Raw genomic sequence first — 16,755 nt, forward strand, 5'->3', positions numbered from 1 at the left:
AAAGTCCCCCCAGCTTTTTCTTTTAGCCAAATAGATCTGGCATTACTGTAGTTAAATGCAGACTTTTTAAATTGAATAGCAGTTTGCATCCCTTTGTTATGCCCAGACAGGTTTGACTTTAGAAGGCCATGTCAAGGCTCTTAGTATTAGAGCTATGGTGGCATCAGTATCCCAGCTGAGAAGAGCCTCCAGGGAAGAGATTTGCAAGATTGCAACATGGACGTTCCCTTCGTGCATGCACATTGCATGACAGTAGGCCTGGTCAATCTGTCCTGAAAGGTCTCTTTGAGACTTCATTCCCCCCACCCTTCAGGCCAGTTTTTTTAATTTCCAGGTTGCCCTAACGCCCCCCCCCCCCCCCTCATAATATGTGAAAATGACATGTTGAAAACAAAAATATTTGCTTTGCCACTTGGTGCAATTGTCATTGTATCCCCCTTTTTTTTTTTTGGGATAACCTGTAGCTAGGGATTGCCTACCTGGGAGGACCCTTATATCCTGCTTGACCTTGGAGACAGCAGAAGTTGTTGACTTGTAACGGGTGTCCACATAGAACTCACCTGCCTCCCTTAGGAGTTGCCTTCTCTTTTTATGTCTATATTCCAAACTAAGGGGGGGTGTCCCACGTGACAACCGTGACATGGGACAACATGCACGTGCTCAGAAGAGCATAAAGAAAGCTCTAGAAAGCTACGCAATCATCACACCTAACAGGGCTCCCTCGAATGACATCACGCATGAGGGCCGAAATTCCGCTGTCCTCGGGGGAACGCCTGTTACAGGTGAGCAATTGCTATATCTGCGACAAAGTAATTACGACATAAAAATTGCAATGAAAAAAAAAGTTTAAACAAGGTAGCAGTTACCCTTGTGTAATCCACAAACTCTACTGTTATTATAACAGGCAAGACAGATACATCCTAGTCCAGATGTGAACCAATCTACTGTGAGCTTGTACAAGCCACTGCGTAACTCTAGCAATGTTTAAAATGCTAGCTGATAACACCCAAGAGAAAAGAGGGTTGCTGTTTTTTCAACATTTCCTTTTTTTTTTGCCTTTGACGTTTCCTCTAAAGCATAATTAACAGGTTGGCATGGTTTCTGCTGCCGTCTCAGAGCGTGGGTTGTTTTGAGTGGGTTAGCACCAGAATCAATCAATGAAGAGAAGGAATATTTTTGAAAGAAAATGGCAAAGCTCCTGTGAAACTTGAGTGTGATTTGACTGTATTCCTCTCCCACCCCTTCCTCTCTCTTTACACAAAAGCAGCTTTGATGGAAATCCGTTTTTTTTGTGTTTTTTTTTATCATGGAATGAGTCTGCTTTCTGTCATAGGAATGACTGGGCCACGTGCAGAACATGGTAATCCTCCTGAACTTCTGCAACAGAGTACATGGGAAAACTCGTGCTGAATTTATATACGGGGGAGGGAGGCGACATTTTTGGTTTGCCACAGAATGTAAACAAGACTGTCAAAAAGAATTAGTTCTCCCAGAGATTATAAATAAGTTTACTGGAAACGCATGGGTGCAGAAATCTTGCAGAATCCCTCTGGATTCAAACTGGAATAGTCTCTGAAGAACATGTCCTGTTCTACAAGTAGCAGGAAAAAGGGATTCTTTTACCACAAAAAAAAAAGTCTAATAGTTCTATAAGAACATAAGAATTGCCATACTGGGTCAGACCATGGGTCCATCAAGCCCAGTATCTTGTTTCTAACAGTGGCCAATCCAAGTCACAAGTACCCAAGCATTAAATAAATCTCAAGCTACTATTGCTTATTAATTAATAGTTTATGTATTTTTCCTCTAGGAACTTATCCAAACCTTTTTTAAACCCAGTTACATTAACTGCTATAACCACATCCTCTGGCAATGAATTCCAGAGCTTAACTATGTGCTGAGTGAGAAAGAATTTTTGTTCAATTTGTTTTAAATGAGCTACTTGATAACTTCATGGAGTGCCCCCTGGTCCTTCTATTATCTGTGAGAGTAAATAACCGATTTACATTAACTTGCTCAAGTGCTTTCATGATTTTGTAGACTTCTGTCATATCCCCCCCTTAGTCGTCTCTTCTCCAAACTGAACAGCCCTAACTTCCTTAGCCTTACCTCATAGGGCAGCCGTTCCATGCCCTTTATCATTTTGGTCGCCCTTCTCTGCACTTTCTACAGTGCAACTATATCCTTTTTGAGATGCAGTGACCAGAATTGCACACAGTATTTAAGGTACGGTCTCACCATGGAGCAATACAGAGGCATTATGACATCCATCGTTTTATTTGCCGTTCCCTTCCTCATAATTCCTAACATTCTGTTTGCTTTTTTGATTGCCACAGCACACTGGGCCGACGATTTCAATGTATTATCCACTATGATGTCTAGATCTCTTTCCTGGGTGGTAACTCCTAAGGTAGAACCTAACATTGTGTAACTATCTTCTAAGTTTGCATTATTGACTTAGTCAGTACTATCTTTCTGGGAAAAAAAAGTGCAGGTACTCACATTCAGGATGCATGGTGTTTTTCTGAGGGACCACAGGCTCAATCAAGTAGGTGGAGAAAAAGGTGTCAGTACTCAGTACCAGCAAACACCCCTGAAAAAGGCCCTGCTATAATACTGCAGTTCCGTTCCTCGGCCGCAGTCTCCATCCATATTGGCACAGCCATGAGATTCTGTGTTATATTTAGGGACTGTGACACAGAGATGAGCGGTCAAGGCTTTTTCCTTAAGTGCTTTTATATACAGTGCGAAATTGTCAGCATTCACAATCAGTAATCCCGACTCCGTAATGCAAACTCAGATGTCCCGGTTACTGTGAGTTCCTTCACCGGACTTCCATGCTCTTCTTCTGCCTTCCACTGGGCCTGTTCTTGCACTTCTGGGTGCACTTTCACCGTTTGCTCCACCGGTGCAGTCACTGCCACCACTAGTGATTTGCCAGGCCTCCCAGTAGTGCCATCCTCAGGCCACTCTGGGACGATCCTGTTGGGCCTCCGTCAGGTAGACGTTCTCTTCTTTTTGCCTTTCTGAGCTCTTGTGCTTCTGGAGGGTACCTCCCCACTCCAGTGACTCCCAGGGTTGCTGCACTTCTTCAGCTTCCAGGTGTCCCGAGTCCTTCTCTGTCTATGCTTCTAGAGAGCTGGAGGTTAGGAGAGCAAACCCTGCTTCAGTCTTCTTCTTGGCAGAAGCCCAGAAAATCTGGTTCCTCTTGAGGAGTTCTTGGATTCAAGAGTTCCTCTTGAATCCAGTCCTGCAATTTTAGGCTGGTGCAGATGCGGCTGGCTTGTTTTCCTAGGGCCCTGCCCTGCTTAGTCTCCAGGCAAAAAAACCCAAAACTTGCTTGTTCAGGTGTGCAGCAGAAAAAATTCCCTATCCCTTTTTTTCCACAACACGAAATAAACTCCTGTCTGTTTGGCTGAAACTCACTCACTGGTCTCCTGACTACTCCCTTTTGTAGCCCACTGTAAATTTAAACATTTCAGTTTACTCCTGCATCCAGGCCCCTGGGAAATTCTTTTCTTTGTGTGTGTATATATTTTTCCCTCACTACTTTTTTGGTCTGTGCCTTGCTCAAGTCCAGATTTTCTTGCACATATAAAAAAAAAAAAAATCTCCTTTTTTTCTCTGATTTGAGCACAGCTCAATGCTGCTTCACTGCGTGTCTGGCCCGTGCCCTGCTTGGGTCCAGAATCTCTTGCACAGAAAAAAAATGTTCTCTTTCTTTTTTTTTTTTCTCTGATTTGAGCACCTCTCAGGATTTTCTTTAACACAGTTGCAAACACTTCTTTTCTTCTTGAGTCATAGATTGTTAGCCATGCACTGCTTAGCTCAGAAAATCCCCAAACTGATACCATATGTGACACAGAGATGAGCAGTCAAAACTTTTTCCTTAAATGCTTTTATTTACAATGGAAAATTATCAGCGTTCACGATTAGTAAATCACAGCTCCTTAATACAAACTAAAAATGGGCCAGCTATATTGCAGGGGCTGGCTTCCCTTATATTGCACACAAAATATAGGCCAGCTGTTCTGAGGGGCTGCCTCTCCCCTGTTACAATCAGGCTGCCTACTTCTAGAGTCCCCATGGCTTCCCTTTCTCCCCCAGGCCTGCAGGCTTATTCCCTGTACTTCCTTGTGGCACTATGCCTTAAGGTGGCCTGGGCCAGATAACTAGAGCCAGTCCTTAAGGTGTTCCAAGACTCTTGGGTACATTCTCTTTCACAGGGACCTTCATTTTTGGTTTTTATTGTTCTTTTATTTTTTCCTGGGAATTTATTATGACAAAAACAGGAGAAAATCAGTTGAAAAAGACTCATTTTTCCGGTTAAGCATCATCGTTTATTTTGTCGGACAAAAGCCAGGACGGTAAAACATTTATGCAGATTCTCCCACTCTTCCACCCACTTAGCAGCATCCCCATCTCCTGTCTGGCATGTCCCTTCTCTTTCACACACCCCCATCCCCTCCAAGGAGCTCCCTCTTCCCCTCTCCCACCTCGACAGCATTCACTCTTACCGGTGGTGGCTCTGGGCTTCTCCTCACTCCTTTGGCTTTTGTCCAGGGCCAGGGATCCTGCTGGGAAGTGGACAGGGCCTGCCTCAAGCACATTTGTGGCACCAGACAGCAAGCACTTTGCCTGCATCGGGGGGGGGGGCGAGGAGGAGGGACTTTGACACGTGGCACGGGTGTCACTGGAAGGTGAGCGCTTTCACTGGAGGAGGGTGGGACTCGATATACACAGCATGCACTTTGGCCCACACTGGCTTCCGACAGTAGCTGGAGGCCTGAAACACTGCGTCTGCCGCTCCAGAGCTGCATTCTAATCGTTCTAAAATCAAAGGTGAATATCGGTTTAAACCGACTGTCACCCTGGAAAAAAATCTAGGAACTTATGGAGGGGAAAAATCAATTTCAACTGAAAATGAAGGAGCCTAGTTATATTTCACTGCGGCTATCTGCGGCCTTAGTCAGTCACACTTGGCCATATGGTGCAATTTTACTTTGAAATGTTGCCCATTTCTCCCCACTGAATTATGAAGCTGGTTCTGGCTCTTCCTGCAATGTTATTGCACCTCCTCCTCCTACCCGCGGGGATATCCTCCATTCCTGGGTGCAGCTGCCACCCTCCTCTTTCACCTCAGCATGTCACCACTCTGACACATCTCCTTTCTTTCGGTCCATGCTGTATGATGTCGGGGAAACCTTCCCACAACTGAATATGAAATGGATTCAGTTCGAGTTTTACAATGCATTTGAATCTGAAATGGAATGCATGTCACCTTCATTTGAAGGAACAGTAAGGGGAGACTGCACTGTAATTGCTAATTTTGCTGCATAATTAAAAGTCAGCAATCTAGGCTTTCATCTTGCTTCATACTACATTATTTTTTGGCCTGATAGGTTCTTCTTTCTCCTTTTTTCTTACAGCTCAAGTGGAACCAGAGCTGAAATCTGGCACCATGAGCTTTTCTTCACAGCTAACCGGGGATTTTTCCCCCTAAATTAATAGACACCCCCCCTCCCCCCAGTCTGGTCATTGCAGCAACGGTCCTGAGGTCGGAAGTCATGCATCAAGGCCCCTTCTGGAACCCTGCCTCATAGGCTCTAAATCCAGCCGTCAAGTGTCACCCTTAACAATGACCTCAAGGACTGTGGGCACTGCTTCTGCAGCATCCCCCACCAACTCGGGGTGCAGACCCCCGATCCAGAAACTGAACCTGGGACCACTGATCCTCTGGGCTGGCCTAAGATTCCTGCTGCTAGCCTCTGGGATATGAACTATGTTACTAGATTCACTACAGCCTTTTGCCACTTTTTTTTTCTGTTGTTTTCTTACCATTGGTGGATTCTGAACACATTCAAATAATTTAATTTGTCAACGCATTTGATCATAGCTTCCTATGGATTTTTGACACTGATTTTAGTAAAATAGCACTAGAGAGTTTTACAGTTTTTCCCTTTACAGATTTCCATTTGTCTTAGTTATAATGTAAATGGAAAACAACCCAATATGAATTAGCTGACAAAATTGCCAAAATATTTAAAAATAGAAATGGATTCCTAATCTTCTTAGATTACTCTTGCCTGAAATATTTTAGCCCCTTCATCCATTTGAAAAAAATATTTTATTGTTCTGATTATTGATTTTAGATTTAGAAATTTTTCAGCTTGAGAGATGGAGGGCTGCCTGCTCTTTAACCATTTTCTCTTCCTAGTTCTCCAGGCTGCTTTTGTGCCGGGCATATGCAGGGGTGATGATGGTGAGTGTTCAGAATGGTGGCGTTCACTTCCAGTCCTCGAGGGTCACAAATGAGTCAGGTTTTAAGGATTTCACTAATGGACATGCACGAGAGAGATTTGCATGCGCACTGTCTCATTGGATGCAAAAAAACAAAGAGGTAGGCGATCTATGATAGCAGTCAGGAAAACAAAAACACAATAGATGCCTCAGTCTTATTCAATATTTATTAGAACAGAGATGTGCTCAATAAATGCCTGACTCAGGCCGAGTTTCGCAGCTCGTTGGCCGCTGCCTCAGGGGCTACAATCAAACCAAACAAGAATCATATTAAAAATACATTAATAATCAAAATAAAACCAACAATAAATAAATAACATCATTAAGATCTTATAAATATTAAAAAGTTTTTTTAAATAATCAAAAATCTTTTTAAACATTAATTAAGATCTCAGATATCAAAAAATTACAATTAATAAAATATATGACGACAACACCTATAATTAAAAACTACATTCTTAATATAAAATAATAAATATCAAAAAACATTTTTTACCTTGAACACTTCAAATTCTAGGTGGAACTCCACACAGTAAGTTTCATCAGACGTACAGCAAATGTATGATCAACTAAAAAATGATTATTTATAATGCAAAACATTAAAACACATTTAATCAATTATAATGTACATGTGGTATATGGATTCAAACAATTAAAAATCCATTAGAAAAAACCATTAAAAGAACCATTAAAAAACATATCAAAAAGATATATTCCTCTAATGAAATATATATATATTGACAGCATCACTATAAGACATTAATTAGATCAATAAATATGCCTGTTGAAAACCAATCGTGTTAGAAATGAAAAATTGAAAAATAGAGTGAATACTCCTATTAGTGATGCAAAACATAAATATTAATTAAAAAATTTTCAAAAATTAATAACTTATATGAATGCAACAAAAAATCGGTTATATATATGAATATATTAATTATATAGGCAGCGATAGATACATTCATTTTTCACACTTTATTAATATATCTCAATAATATATGATTAATGTGCAGTCGGATTCTTCAGAAAATACATTATCGTGTCAGGTTTAGCACAGAAAAAATGTCGGGTGACAGGCGAACAAAAACCAGCCGCGCCTAAACCTAACCATATTCTAGTACAAATTGAAACGATCAAATTGGTTTTAGGCTAGGCTAAAAATATGTCGATTCAAGATATCGCTGTCTAAAACCATTGCCGTATACTACACTGAGATTGAAAAGAATAGAATCATACCGCACTGAATCCACTGTTAAGAGATCAGTACCGAAATTAAAAAATCTTTTATCTAAAGCAATCCGATATTTATAAACCTAAGTAAAGGCTTACCAACTCAGAATAACGCTATCTTAAAGAATTGCGAGTGAATCAAGGAAATCTAAAAACTTACTGTTTCGGGTGGTATACCGCACTCAGTTGCACATTGAATCAGGGCTCTGCGCGCTGAATCCACCATTTTAAATAGCGATTTTGGCGCCAAAAATCAGAAAAAGCTGTCAAGATATATCTATATTTTAATCTAATCAAACAAATTAAAAATCTAAAAAATCTAAATCTACTTCTTGCAAAACAACCAAATAAATAAAGCTCTTTAGATAAAAAACAAACAAAACCAAATTCTGGATATGTCAATCATTCTTATGGGCGTGTCAAAGTTATACAAAGGCAAATTCAACAATAGGAGCCAGTATATGGTACAAATATATACAAGGATTCATTCAAAGGATAAAACTGCTAATATTTGGAAATAGATTTTGAAAAAATTATCACTTCCATATAATCATAAAAAATCATGAAATTATTCATGAATCTTATGAATTTATATAAAAGATATACCAACCACCACATGCACATAAAAACTCAAAAATGTATTAAAAATTTAAACATCATAAATAATCATAAAAAGAATAATATATTAACCCTGGAGGAAAAAATAAATAAATATTACAAGAATAAATAGATCATAAAAAAACTGACAAATCAGTCTCCAAATTCAGCCCATTTGGAGTCATTGTGTTAAATTCATATATGTATTTCTGTTCAATTTGTAATAATAGCCTATCTAAATTTCCACCTCTCCAATTTAATTTAGATTGTTTGATAACACAGAAAGTATATTGCTCAAATTTATGATTGTACTCAAGAGAATGATCGACCAAAGGTTTAGATGCGATACTCCTAGAGGCATTACATAGAACAAGGTTACGGAACTTGGAACAGGGTAAACTAGTTCAAAATTAACATTGTAATGTAAACATATTGGCTAACAAGTCTCATTGAGCAGCAAAAACAAAAACAGAAACATAAAAGCAAAACAGTAAATGTCACATGAGTCCTGCAGCAAGAGAATGGATACAGAGTCGAGTAGTAGTATAGAACCTGGGTTATGCGATGGTGAGGAACTCTTGCTGGCTGTAGGGGAAAAAAGTACTTATGGTCCTGGAAAAGCTTGTTTAAAGAGCCAGGTTTTAAGTTTCTTTTTGAATGTAGAGTGGCAGATCTCTAGATGGATATCTGGCGGGAGCGAGTTCCATTGAATGGGGCCTGCTGTAGATATGGCACGTTTCTGAAGCGAGGATTTTGTTGAGGGTACATAGAATGTGCCTTTATATGCTCCTCTGATGGGTCTAGCTGAAGAGTGAGGACGTAGTTGGGTGCTTAGGTGGAGTGGGGAGATATTGTGAATTGATTTATGAATTACTGTGTGCACTTTTTAAAGAATCCTTTGCTTAATTGGAAGCCAGTGGAGGAGTTTGAGTATGGGGGTGATGTGATCTCTTTTATTCGTATTTGTAAGGATTCTAGCTGCAGAGTTTTGTAGCATTTGGAGGGGTTTGATGGATGAGGTTGGGAGGCCAAAGAGGAGCGAATTGCAATAGTCGACTTTTGATAGTATAATGGCTTGAAGAACCAAACAGAAATCATTGAAATGAAGAAGAGGTTTCAGCTTTCTCAGGACTTGTAGCTTGTAGAAACAGTCTTTAGTGGTGGTGCTTATAAATTTTTTAAGGTTAAGCTGATCGTCTAGAATGACGCCTAGGTCTCGTACATGTGGTGAGTGATTTAATATAGGAATGGTTGAAGTGAGTGGGTTAGCTGGGTTTAGCAACTTGTTGTTGATGTCTTGATTGATGATTAGGATCTCGGTTTTGTTGTTGTTAAGAATGAGGTTAAGGCTAGAGAGAAGATGATTGATCTGTTGCAAGCAATTGTTCCAATGAATCAGGGTTTTGTGTAGAGATTCTGTGATTGGGATGAGTATTTGGATGTCATCCGCGTAGAGGTAGTGGGTTAGATTTAATTTAGTAAGTAGTCGACAGAGAGGTAAGAGGTAAATGTTGAAGAGGGTTGGGGAGAGGGAGGATCCTTGAGGGACCCCCTGGTTGGATGGGACCGGATGAGATTCTTTGTTGTTTATCTTTACCTTAAATTGTCTATTTGCCAGGAAGGACTGCAGTTTGAAATACAATAAAGTCTGATTGTGAGAGTCTAGCAGTCTTATTATAGTTGGCTCACCATGGCTTTTGGGATTAGAAAGGAAGCCCTGTGAAAGTGTTGGTCAGGAAATCTATTCTCTCCATGTTGGTGCTCAGTCTTGAGGCAGAAGAGATGTCTCTTCTGATATTACTCAATCCCAGGCTCTTAGAGTACACACATGCTTCTTCAGGGACCTTAATGTTTTCTTTCGTATTTCAGGATATCTAAAATAGCTTGTGGAGTTTCTGTAACCTATACCGAAAACTAACAGCTCAATGGAAATTATACAACAGGTTCTGCCAGTTGATTGATTGCTCGGTTTATTATAAATGTTCAAATATATGCAAATGAGGTGAGAATTATTATTACAGAACCGCATGCTTTTGTCTAACTTTTAAAGCGCTGTAATGCCTTGATGCGCAGTTTTCCCCTTTGAAATAGTTCAATTGAATACCAGAATGACATGCCTCTCCATCCTGCTTTCATTTCTGACTCTTCTAGTTTGAAATGGAAATTCAGAAGATTTCAGAAGCCTATGAAAACCTAGTCAAGACCACCACCAAGAAAGAATCTCTGGACAAAGCTCTGCGAAATAAGCTTGAAGGGGAAATCAGGAGACTACACGATTTCAACAGGGATCTCAGAGGTATATGAAGTGCTTACACAGTTTTTCCGGGGGATGGTAGCCTTCAAACAGCCATGTTGGCGCACATGTATACACGTATGTGGCTCTTGCCAATGGACATGGCGATTTTATAACATGCGCGCATGATATAAAACGGACTGTGACACACGTACATGTGTACGCAATTTTATATGGACACACGCACGTGCACGCAAATGTGGGCTCTACCGCGCAAGTGGGGGGATTTTATTAGATACGCACGCAGGCGTAATTGCTAGTTTCCCCAGTCCATTCCCAGTTTGCCCAGGGAAAGGATAGAACTTCCTAACCCCCCTAGTTAATATGCCTCCCTTTTACTCTTTTAGCCCCAACCCTTAAAACCCCGCTAACTAGCCTAATTTTTTTTGTTTCATTACTTACACGCCATCCATAGCAGAAGTAAAGTTACACAGTAGGGGACCTTGGCGCACAATACATACACGCACATTTCATGTTACAGACCCGGACCACCCATGTCCCATCCGCTCACCACCCCTTGTTTGTCTTTCCCATTTGTGCGCGTACTGGGATATACACGTGCACTCGAGTGCTTCTTAAAATCCATGTGGCGCATGCCAGCCCAAGATATTCGCTTATCTCCCAGCTTTGGCGCGTGTAGGCCTTTTACAATTCACCTGTAAGAGAGAGTAGCATTCCATTGAATCAGCCAAAAAGGGCCAGTGAGAATCTAGTACTCCTTATGGATCCATCATTTATATTCCATGTTTTGGCAATTCATACGGTAGTCACAAAGAGTGGAAGTGGGATTTGAACCCTGGTTTCTAACCTGTTGTTCTAACCACTAGGCTATTCCTCCATTTCAGATTGATGTTCAGTGAAGATTTTATTCAGTGGACACCCTAGACAGAATCCAGCTTTGTCAAACTACCCCATTGGATCCAGTGGTGGTCCCCTGATTTAGTGTTCCTGTTTCCTCCGTGGTTGATTCCTCTTCTGGATATACTGGGAGGTTCTGACAAAGGGTTTCTTACAGGGTACAGCTTTATTAATTACATGGTACACATTGTTACCCATCAGACCTTCTCAGAACATAACATTCGCCTAGCAGTAGAAAATGATGGAACAGAAGCAGGTGGGTAAGACAAGGGGTTGGCCTATTCCTGGACCAACCCCTTGTCGTACGCCCAAATTTGCTGGAAGCAGTAGCTGAGGATGCACAGGAGACATACTTTGTCTTTACTAAATACACTTTCAATGGTTCTTTCACAGAGTTGTGTCTTATCAGAATCCCTGTTGCTTCTCTCAGAATTGGTACCTTCCCATTGGGAAGATTTAAACGTTTTTTAAAGAAAAAGTAATCTTGACCAATGTCTTTCACTGTTCTTCAAAGGATTGCCTTGCATAAGTAAATGACAAGTCTTGAGTTTGCTAACACATTTTTATTTAATGAGAGGCCAAGCATTAGTAGCTTCGAGGCACACAATGAACACAGAAAATTGGTAACAATCATCCTTCTGACCTTGCTACTACTAGAAAGAAGAGGATTGCACCTTTGTATGAGTCATTGGGTTGTCGTTATTTGAGAATTTCAACCCTTTAATTTTCTCCCTCTAAGAACCTATTAATAGTGTATAGCTGTCATACGTCTAATGTGTTTTACATTGTTGGCAATGGCAAATGTATTTATACGTGTAAATCACTTCTGATTAGAGTTTGTCCTGTTTGAATGTAGACCGACTTGAGACTGCAAATAGGCAAATTGGCTGCAGAGAGTATGATGGGCATGAAGATAAGGCCACAGAAGGACATTATATACAACAGAGTGAGTATTGAACATTTTATACTTAAGTAAAGTTTTCTTACGCATTGCTTTCTAGGTCTAGTTTTAGCCAATAAACTTAGTGAGTAGTCTGTTTAGTACAATACTGATTTGAAAGTTGACTGCATTGAAAGTTTCACCACAGATGTGCACCCTGAGCAGATAAAGGTCCTGATTTATTAAGGCTTTGGCCTAATCCATGCTGGACTAGTGCAATCCCCACATTATGAAACCAACTTCTAAAGGAAATTCATCTGATGAGTCTCACATAGGTATTGAAGACCTGACTGTTTTAAGTTTTTCTATCTACAGGGAAGCTAGAAGGTCATTTAAGAGTTAGTTGGTTGCTCTTGGACCCTGATTCAAGGAACTAAACCAGATAAAGATTGCTTTAGGTTCTAGGGGAATAAGCTGTGACTTCTTGTAATGAGTCTTAGCTCCATTGTGAAACAGAAATTTTTATTGACAATTAAAGTAGGAATAAACTTAGAATTCTTTGAAGAAAAGATTAAATCTAGGGATAGACCTTGCTAATGTAGTCAAATATGGGTCAGTATGTGATTTGGGATAAAATGTCACATGAGAATATTCAACAGGGACATTGACGGTCCAATGACACCTTGCAGTAGGGTCCTGCTATAAATGAATGCAATATGAACACAGAGAGCATTGCAGTATTTCAAAACATCCTTCAGTACATAATTTACAAAATAAATTTTGTAGTGGTCAAGTAATGGTGTGAGCTGCCTCTCTGGAGGTCTGGGTTTAAATAATCTCCAGGGCAGGGAGAATGTAACTAAAGCGTTTGGGTAATTGCCAGGTTCTTGTGGCCTTGTTTTGGCCTCTGTTGGAAACAGGATGCTGGGCTTGATGGACCCTTGGTCTGACCCAGCATGGCAATTTCTTATGTTCTTATGTTCTTAACACTGAGGAAAGTGTGGGGGTCTGAGCTAAATGTTGCTCTTACGGCGACAGCTAATAGGCTAAAGGGCTATGATAGAAGTAGCTGTCAGAGAGCTGCATCTGGTCTCAAGGAGTGCTGGTTACTGCTTATGTGGGACAGCATATGGATAAACCAGGGATACACTGGCTGTTTGAAGAGAGAAAGAGAGAGAGCAGTGATAAGGAATAAGAAGCTCTTAACTGTTTCTCTCCAGTGAAAGCTGAACCAGTTTTCACGGTTCACTTATACTTGACTACAGATATACCTTACTGTTTTTGCTAGAAACCATTTGTAAAACAACTCATATGCCAGTTTCTGGAAAAGCCCTTGTTTGTTAATATAATTTTACAAATAAAAACCATGTAAATCATGCATCAGCCTGATGAATGGGGTTTCTGTATCTGGAATTCATGTGATTTTATATGTTTTTATGACATAATTGTTTCCATTACATAATGTGGGGCTTTTTCATATGCAGCGCCTGACTTTGGAACTCTCTTCCAAAAGAAATCAGATAATTATGTGATGTTGTGGTGGGCAGTTAAAACTTGGCTTTTTGTGAGAAGATTTGGCTGAGGTTGGACTGTTTAAGGTTAATTTAGTTTCTAGCCTGCCTTTATATTTTAATGCTTTGATTTTATGTTGTGCATTGGATTGGTCATTTCTTATCTGTTATGTGTGAAATTTATATGTGATTTTTTTTATGAGTTAGATGGTAACATAGTAAATGAATGCAGAAAAATGATTATTATTTATATATCCGTATACATAGGGTGAGCTGAGTGATTTGTCAAAATGTCTTGTGTTTAGTTATTTGTTTTTATTATTATGAATTGGTTTTTATGATTTTGCATTATGTTATTATTTTTATGGTTTTCATTGTATCTTATGCTTTCTTTCTTAGTAAAACAATTCGTAATTCACCCTGAACTAATTTAGATAGGGTGGAAAAGAAATTTAGTGTATGTAAATAAAAGTAAATAAATTCATTTTGGAGCCATCCTTTATATTTTTTGCTGTTTGAAAGGTAGAGCACTTTAGTTTCTCCCTCCTGAAACAAGAATATGAAGAGCAATATAAAGATATCTGTATTTTTCATTTGATCTGAACATTGAAAGCTATGGTGTCCCTTCTTAGTTTTCACTTTACCTAAGCAGAAGACTCAGATCTCAATGACATCGGTTATGTTGATTGAGTTGATGAATTGATGTAAAATTCTTAATTGGTTATTAATATAAATCAAAATCTTCTGACTATAAAATACTTCCTCAGGCCCACAGTGCTGGTGGGGAAATAAAAGGATCCAGTCGTAGACATACAATGTTCACTGTTTTAAAAAAAAAAGTGTAATTTAGAGGCACATTTAAATAATTATCCCACACTGCCAAAGTATGTAGATTATTCTTCACAACACCACATTTGCTGTTCCCAGTCACCCTATAGGACAGGTAGACAAATGAGTTTTATATAGCAACTAGCTAAAATTCATTGCAAAACCACCGGATTACAGATTTTAGGTGCTAATCACTTCCTCAGGCTGACCCAAGCATTATCCCTCATTAACCATTTTACCTGTGAGGCTGCTGCCTAGTCCCTTCTCCAGCTCGCATGGGCTGCTACCTTTGACTCCTTGCAGCCGCACAGCTGTGTTTTTTTCCCCAGCCCATGGGGCTCCATAGCTTGGCAATTAGCACATTCTTTAACAGTTTAGGGGTAGATTTACAAAAAATGCGCGTTCGCGTACTTTTGTTGGCGCACCAGTCGCAAACAAAAGTACGCTGGATTTTAGTAGATACGCACGTAGTCGCGCGTATCTGCTAAAATCCAGGATTGGCGCGCGCAAGGCTGCCGATTTTGTGCAGCCGGCACGCGCCGAGCCGTGCAGCCTGCCTCCGTTCCCTCCAAGGCCGCTCCGAAATCGGAGCGGCCTCGGAGGGAACTTGCTTTCGCCCTCCCCTCACCTTCCCCTCCCTTCCTCTATCTAACCCACCCTCTGGCCCTATCTAAACCCCCCCCTACCTTTGTCCGGGGATTTACGCTTCCCGGAGGGAGAAGTAAATCCCCGCGCGCCAGCGGGCCGCTAGTGCGCCGAGACGCAACCCGGGGGCGGTTCCGGAGGGCGCGGCCACGCCCCTGGACCGCCCCGGGCCGAAACCACACCCCTGGGCCCGCCCCCGAAACGCCGCATCCCGCCCCCGAAACGTCGCGTCGATCGGCCCCGCCCCCGACATGCCCCCGACAAAAAACCCCGGGACTTACACGAGTCCCAGGGCTCTGAGCGCGCGCCGGCAGGCCTATGGAAAATAGGCGCGCCGGCGCGCAAGGCCCTGCTCGCATAAATCCAGGCGGATCTACGCGAGCAGGGCTCTTAAAATCTGCCCCTTAGTGTGCACTACATTATTTTAGCGAGCACTATGATGGTAACTTTAAAACGTGTGCGTGCACGCCCATATAAATGTGTATGTGGGCATGCAGCCGTATACGCTGGAATTTTGTATCCTGCACGCAGGTAGATGCACATATTATAAAGTAGGCCTGGCGTGTGTATGTGTGCGCACAACAGGGAAATGTCAGCATTTTCACGCACAAGTGTGGGAATTTTATAACATGTGAGCGTCCAGGAAATGACTAGTATAACCAGTTCGTCCACCAGTTTGCCCCAGTCTATAACTATGTCGTCAACACCCCTCTGGTTCTTTAGCCTGCATTCCTCCAATTAACGCAGACCCCTCAAGCAGTTCTTATATGGTTAGAAATAGTTTTTATTCAGACTTACACCTCATCAATAGCAGAAGTAACTTTACATTGAAATAGACCTGGATGCTCGCCCATGTGCATAGCTACATACATGTATTTTTCTTGGCCCCACCCTGGAATGCTCATGCCCCACCAACATTCCTCTCCTTTTTTTCCCCAATGCAAGATATTCGTGCATCGGTACCTTTATGTGTATATCACAGGTTTATAAAATCAAACGGACACACGCTCTCTTCAGGAACTCCAACGTCTGGTCCCTCGTCTCTGGCGGCAGTAGACTGCCAGCTCTGTCCTCGGGCCACCCCTGGTGCCTCCGGCTCAGCTACAGACCCTGGTGTCTCCAGGCCTGCTACCACCTCTGCTGCTCCACATCGGGCCTCTCCACGTGGCCCGCAGAGAGACGCTGCTACTCGGCGCCGCACCCCTCCCTAGGCGTGCGCATTACTAAACCTTAAGCAGGGCCTGCAGTGGGAACCGAGCCACAGCCCTGGATGATGACGTCAGTGGAGCACTGGTATTTAAGCCCAGGCTCCGCTCCCTAGCTTTGCCTTTGCAACAGGCCTCCTCGCTGGTCGAGTACTCATTACCTCCTGAGAGATTTGTCTCGTTCCTGTGTTTCTGTTCTTTGTTGACCCCGGTTCCTGTTTCCTTCATTCCTGTTCTTCAATCCTTCCTCGGATTGCCGACACGGACTTTGACACTGCTTTGCCTGACCACGTTGTTGACCTTCTCCAAGCCCGGACCTCTGCTTTGCCTGACCATGTCGTTGACCTTCTCCAAGCCCGGACCTCTGCTTTGCCTGACCATGTCGTTGACCCTCTCCAAGCCTGGACT

General features: G+C 41.6%; 1 protein-coding gene across 5 annotated transcripts in view; it reads left to right on the top strand.

The window, feature by feature from the left end:
- Positions 1 to 16,755, top strand: part of AMOTL1 (angiomotin like 1) — a 232,295-nt gene that overhangs the window by 131,206 nt on the left and 84,334 nt on the right. For all 5 annotated transcript variants that reach the window (XM_029602369.1, XM_029602367.1, XM_029602366.1 and 2 more), the window contains exons 4-5: positions 10,279 to 10,423; positions 12,135 to 12,224. In XM_029602369.1, the coding sequence (XP_029458229.1) occupies positions 10,279 to 10,423; positions 12,135 to 12,224 (235 nt within the window). The remainder of the gene's footprint in view (positions 1 to 10,278; positions 10,424 to 12,134; positions 12,225 to 16,755) is intronic.

The sequence above is a fragment of the Rhinatrema bivittatum genome, chromosome 5 (assembly GCF_901001135.1).
Source record: "Rhinatrema bivittatum chromosome 5, aRhiBiv1.1, whole genome shotgun sequence".
Classification (NCBI taxonomy): domain Eukaryota; kingdom Metazoa; phylum Chordata; class Amphibia; order Gymnophiona; family Rhinatrematidae; genus Rhinatrema; species Rhinatrema bivittatum.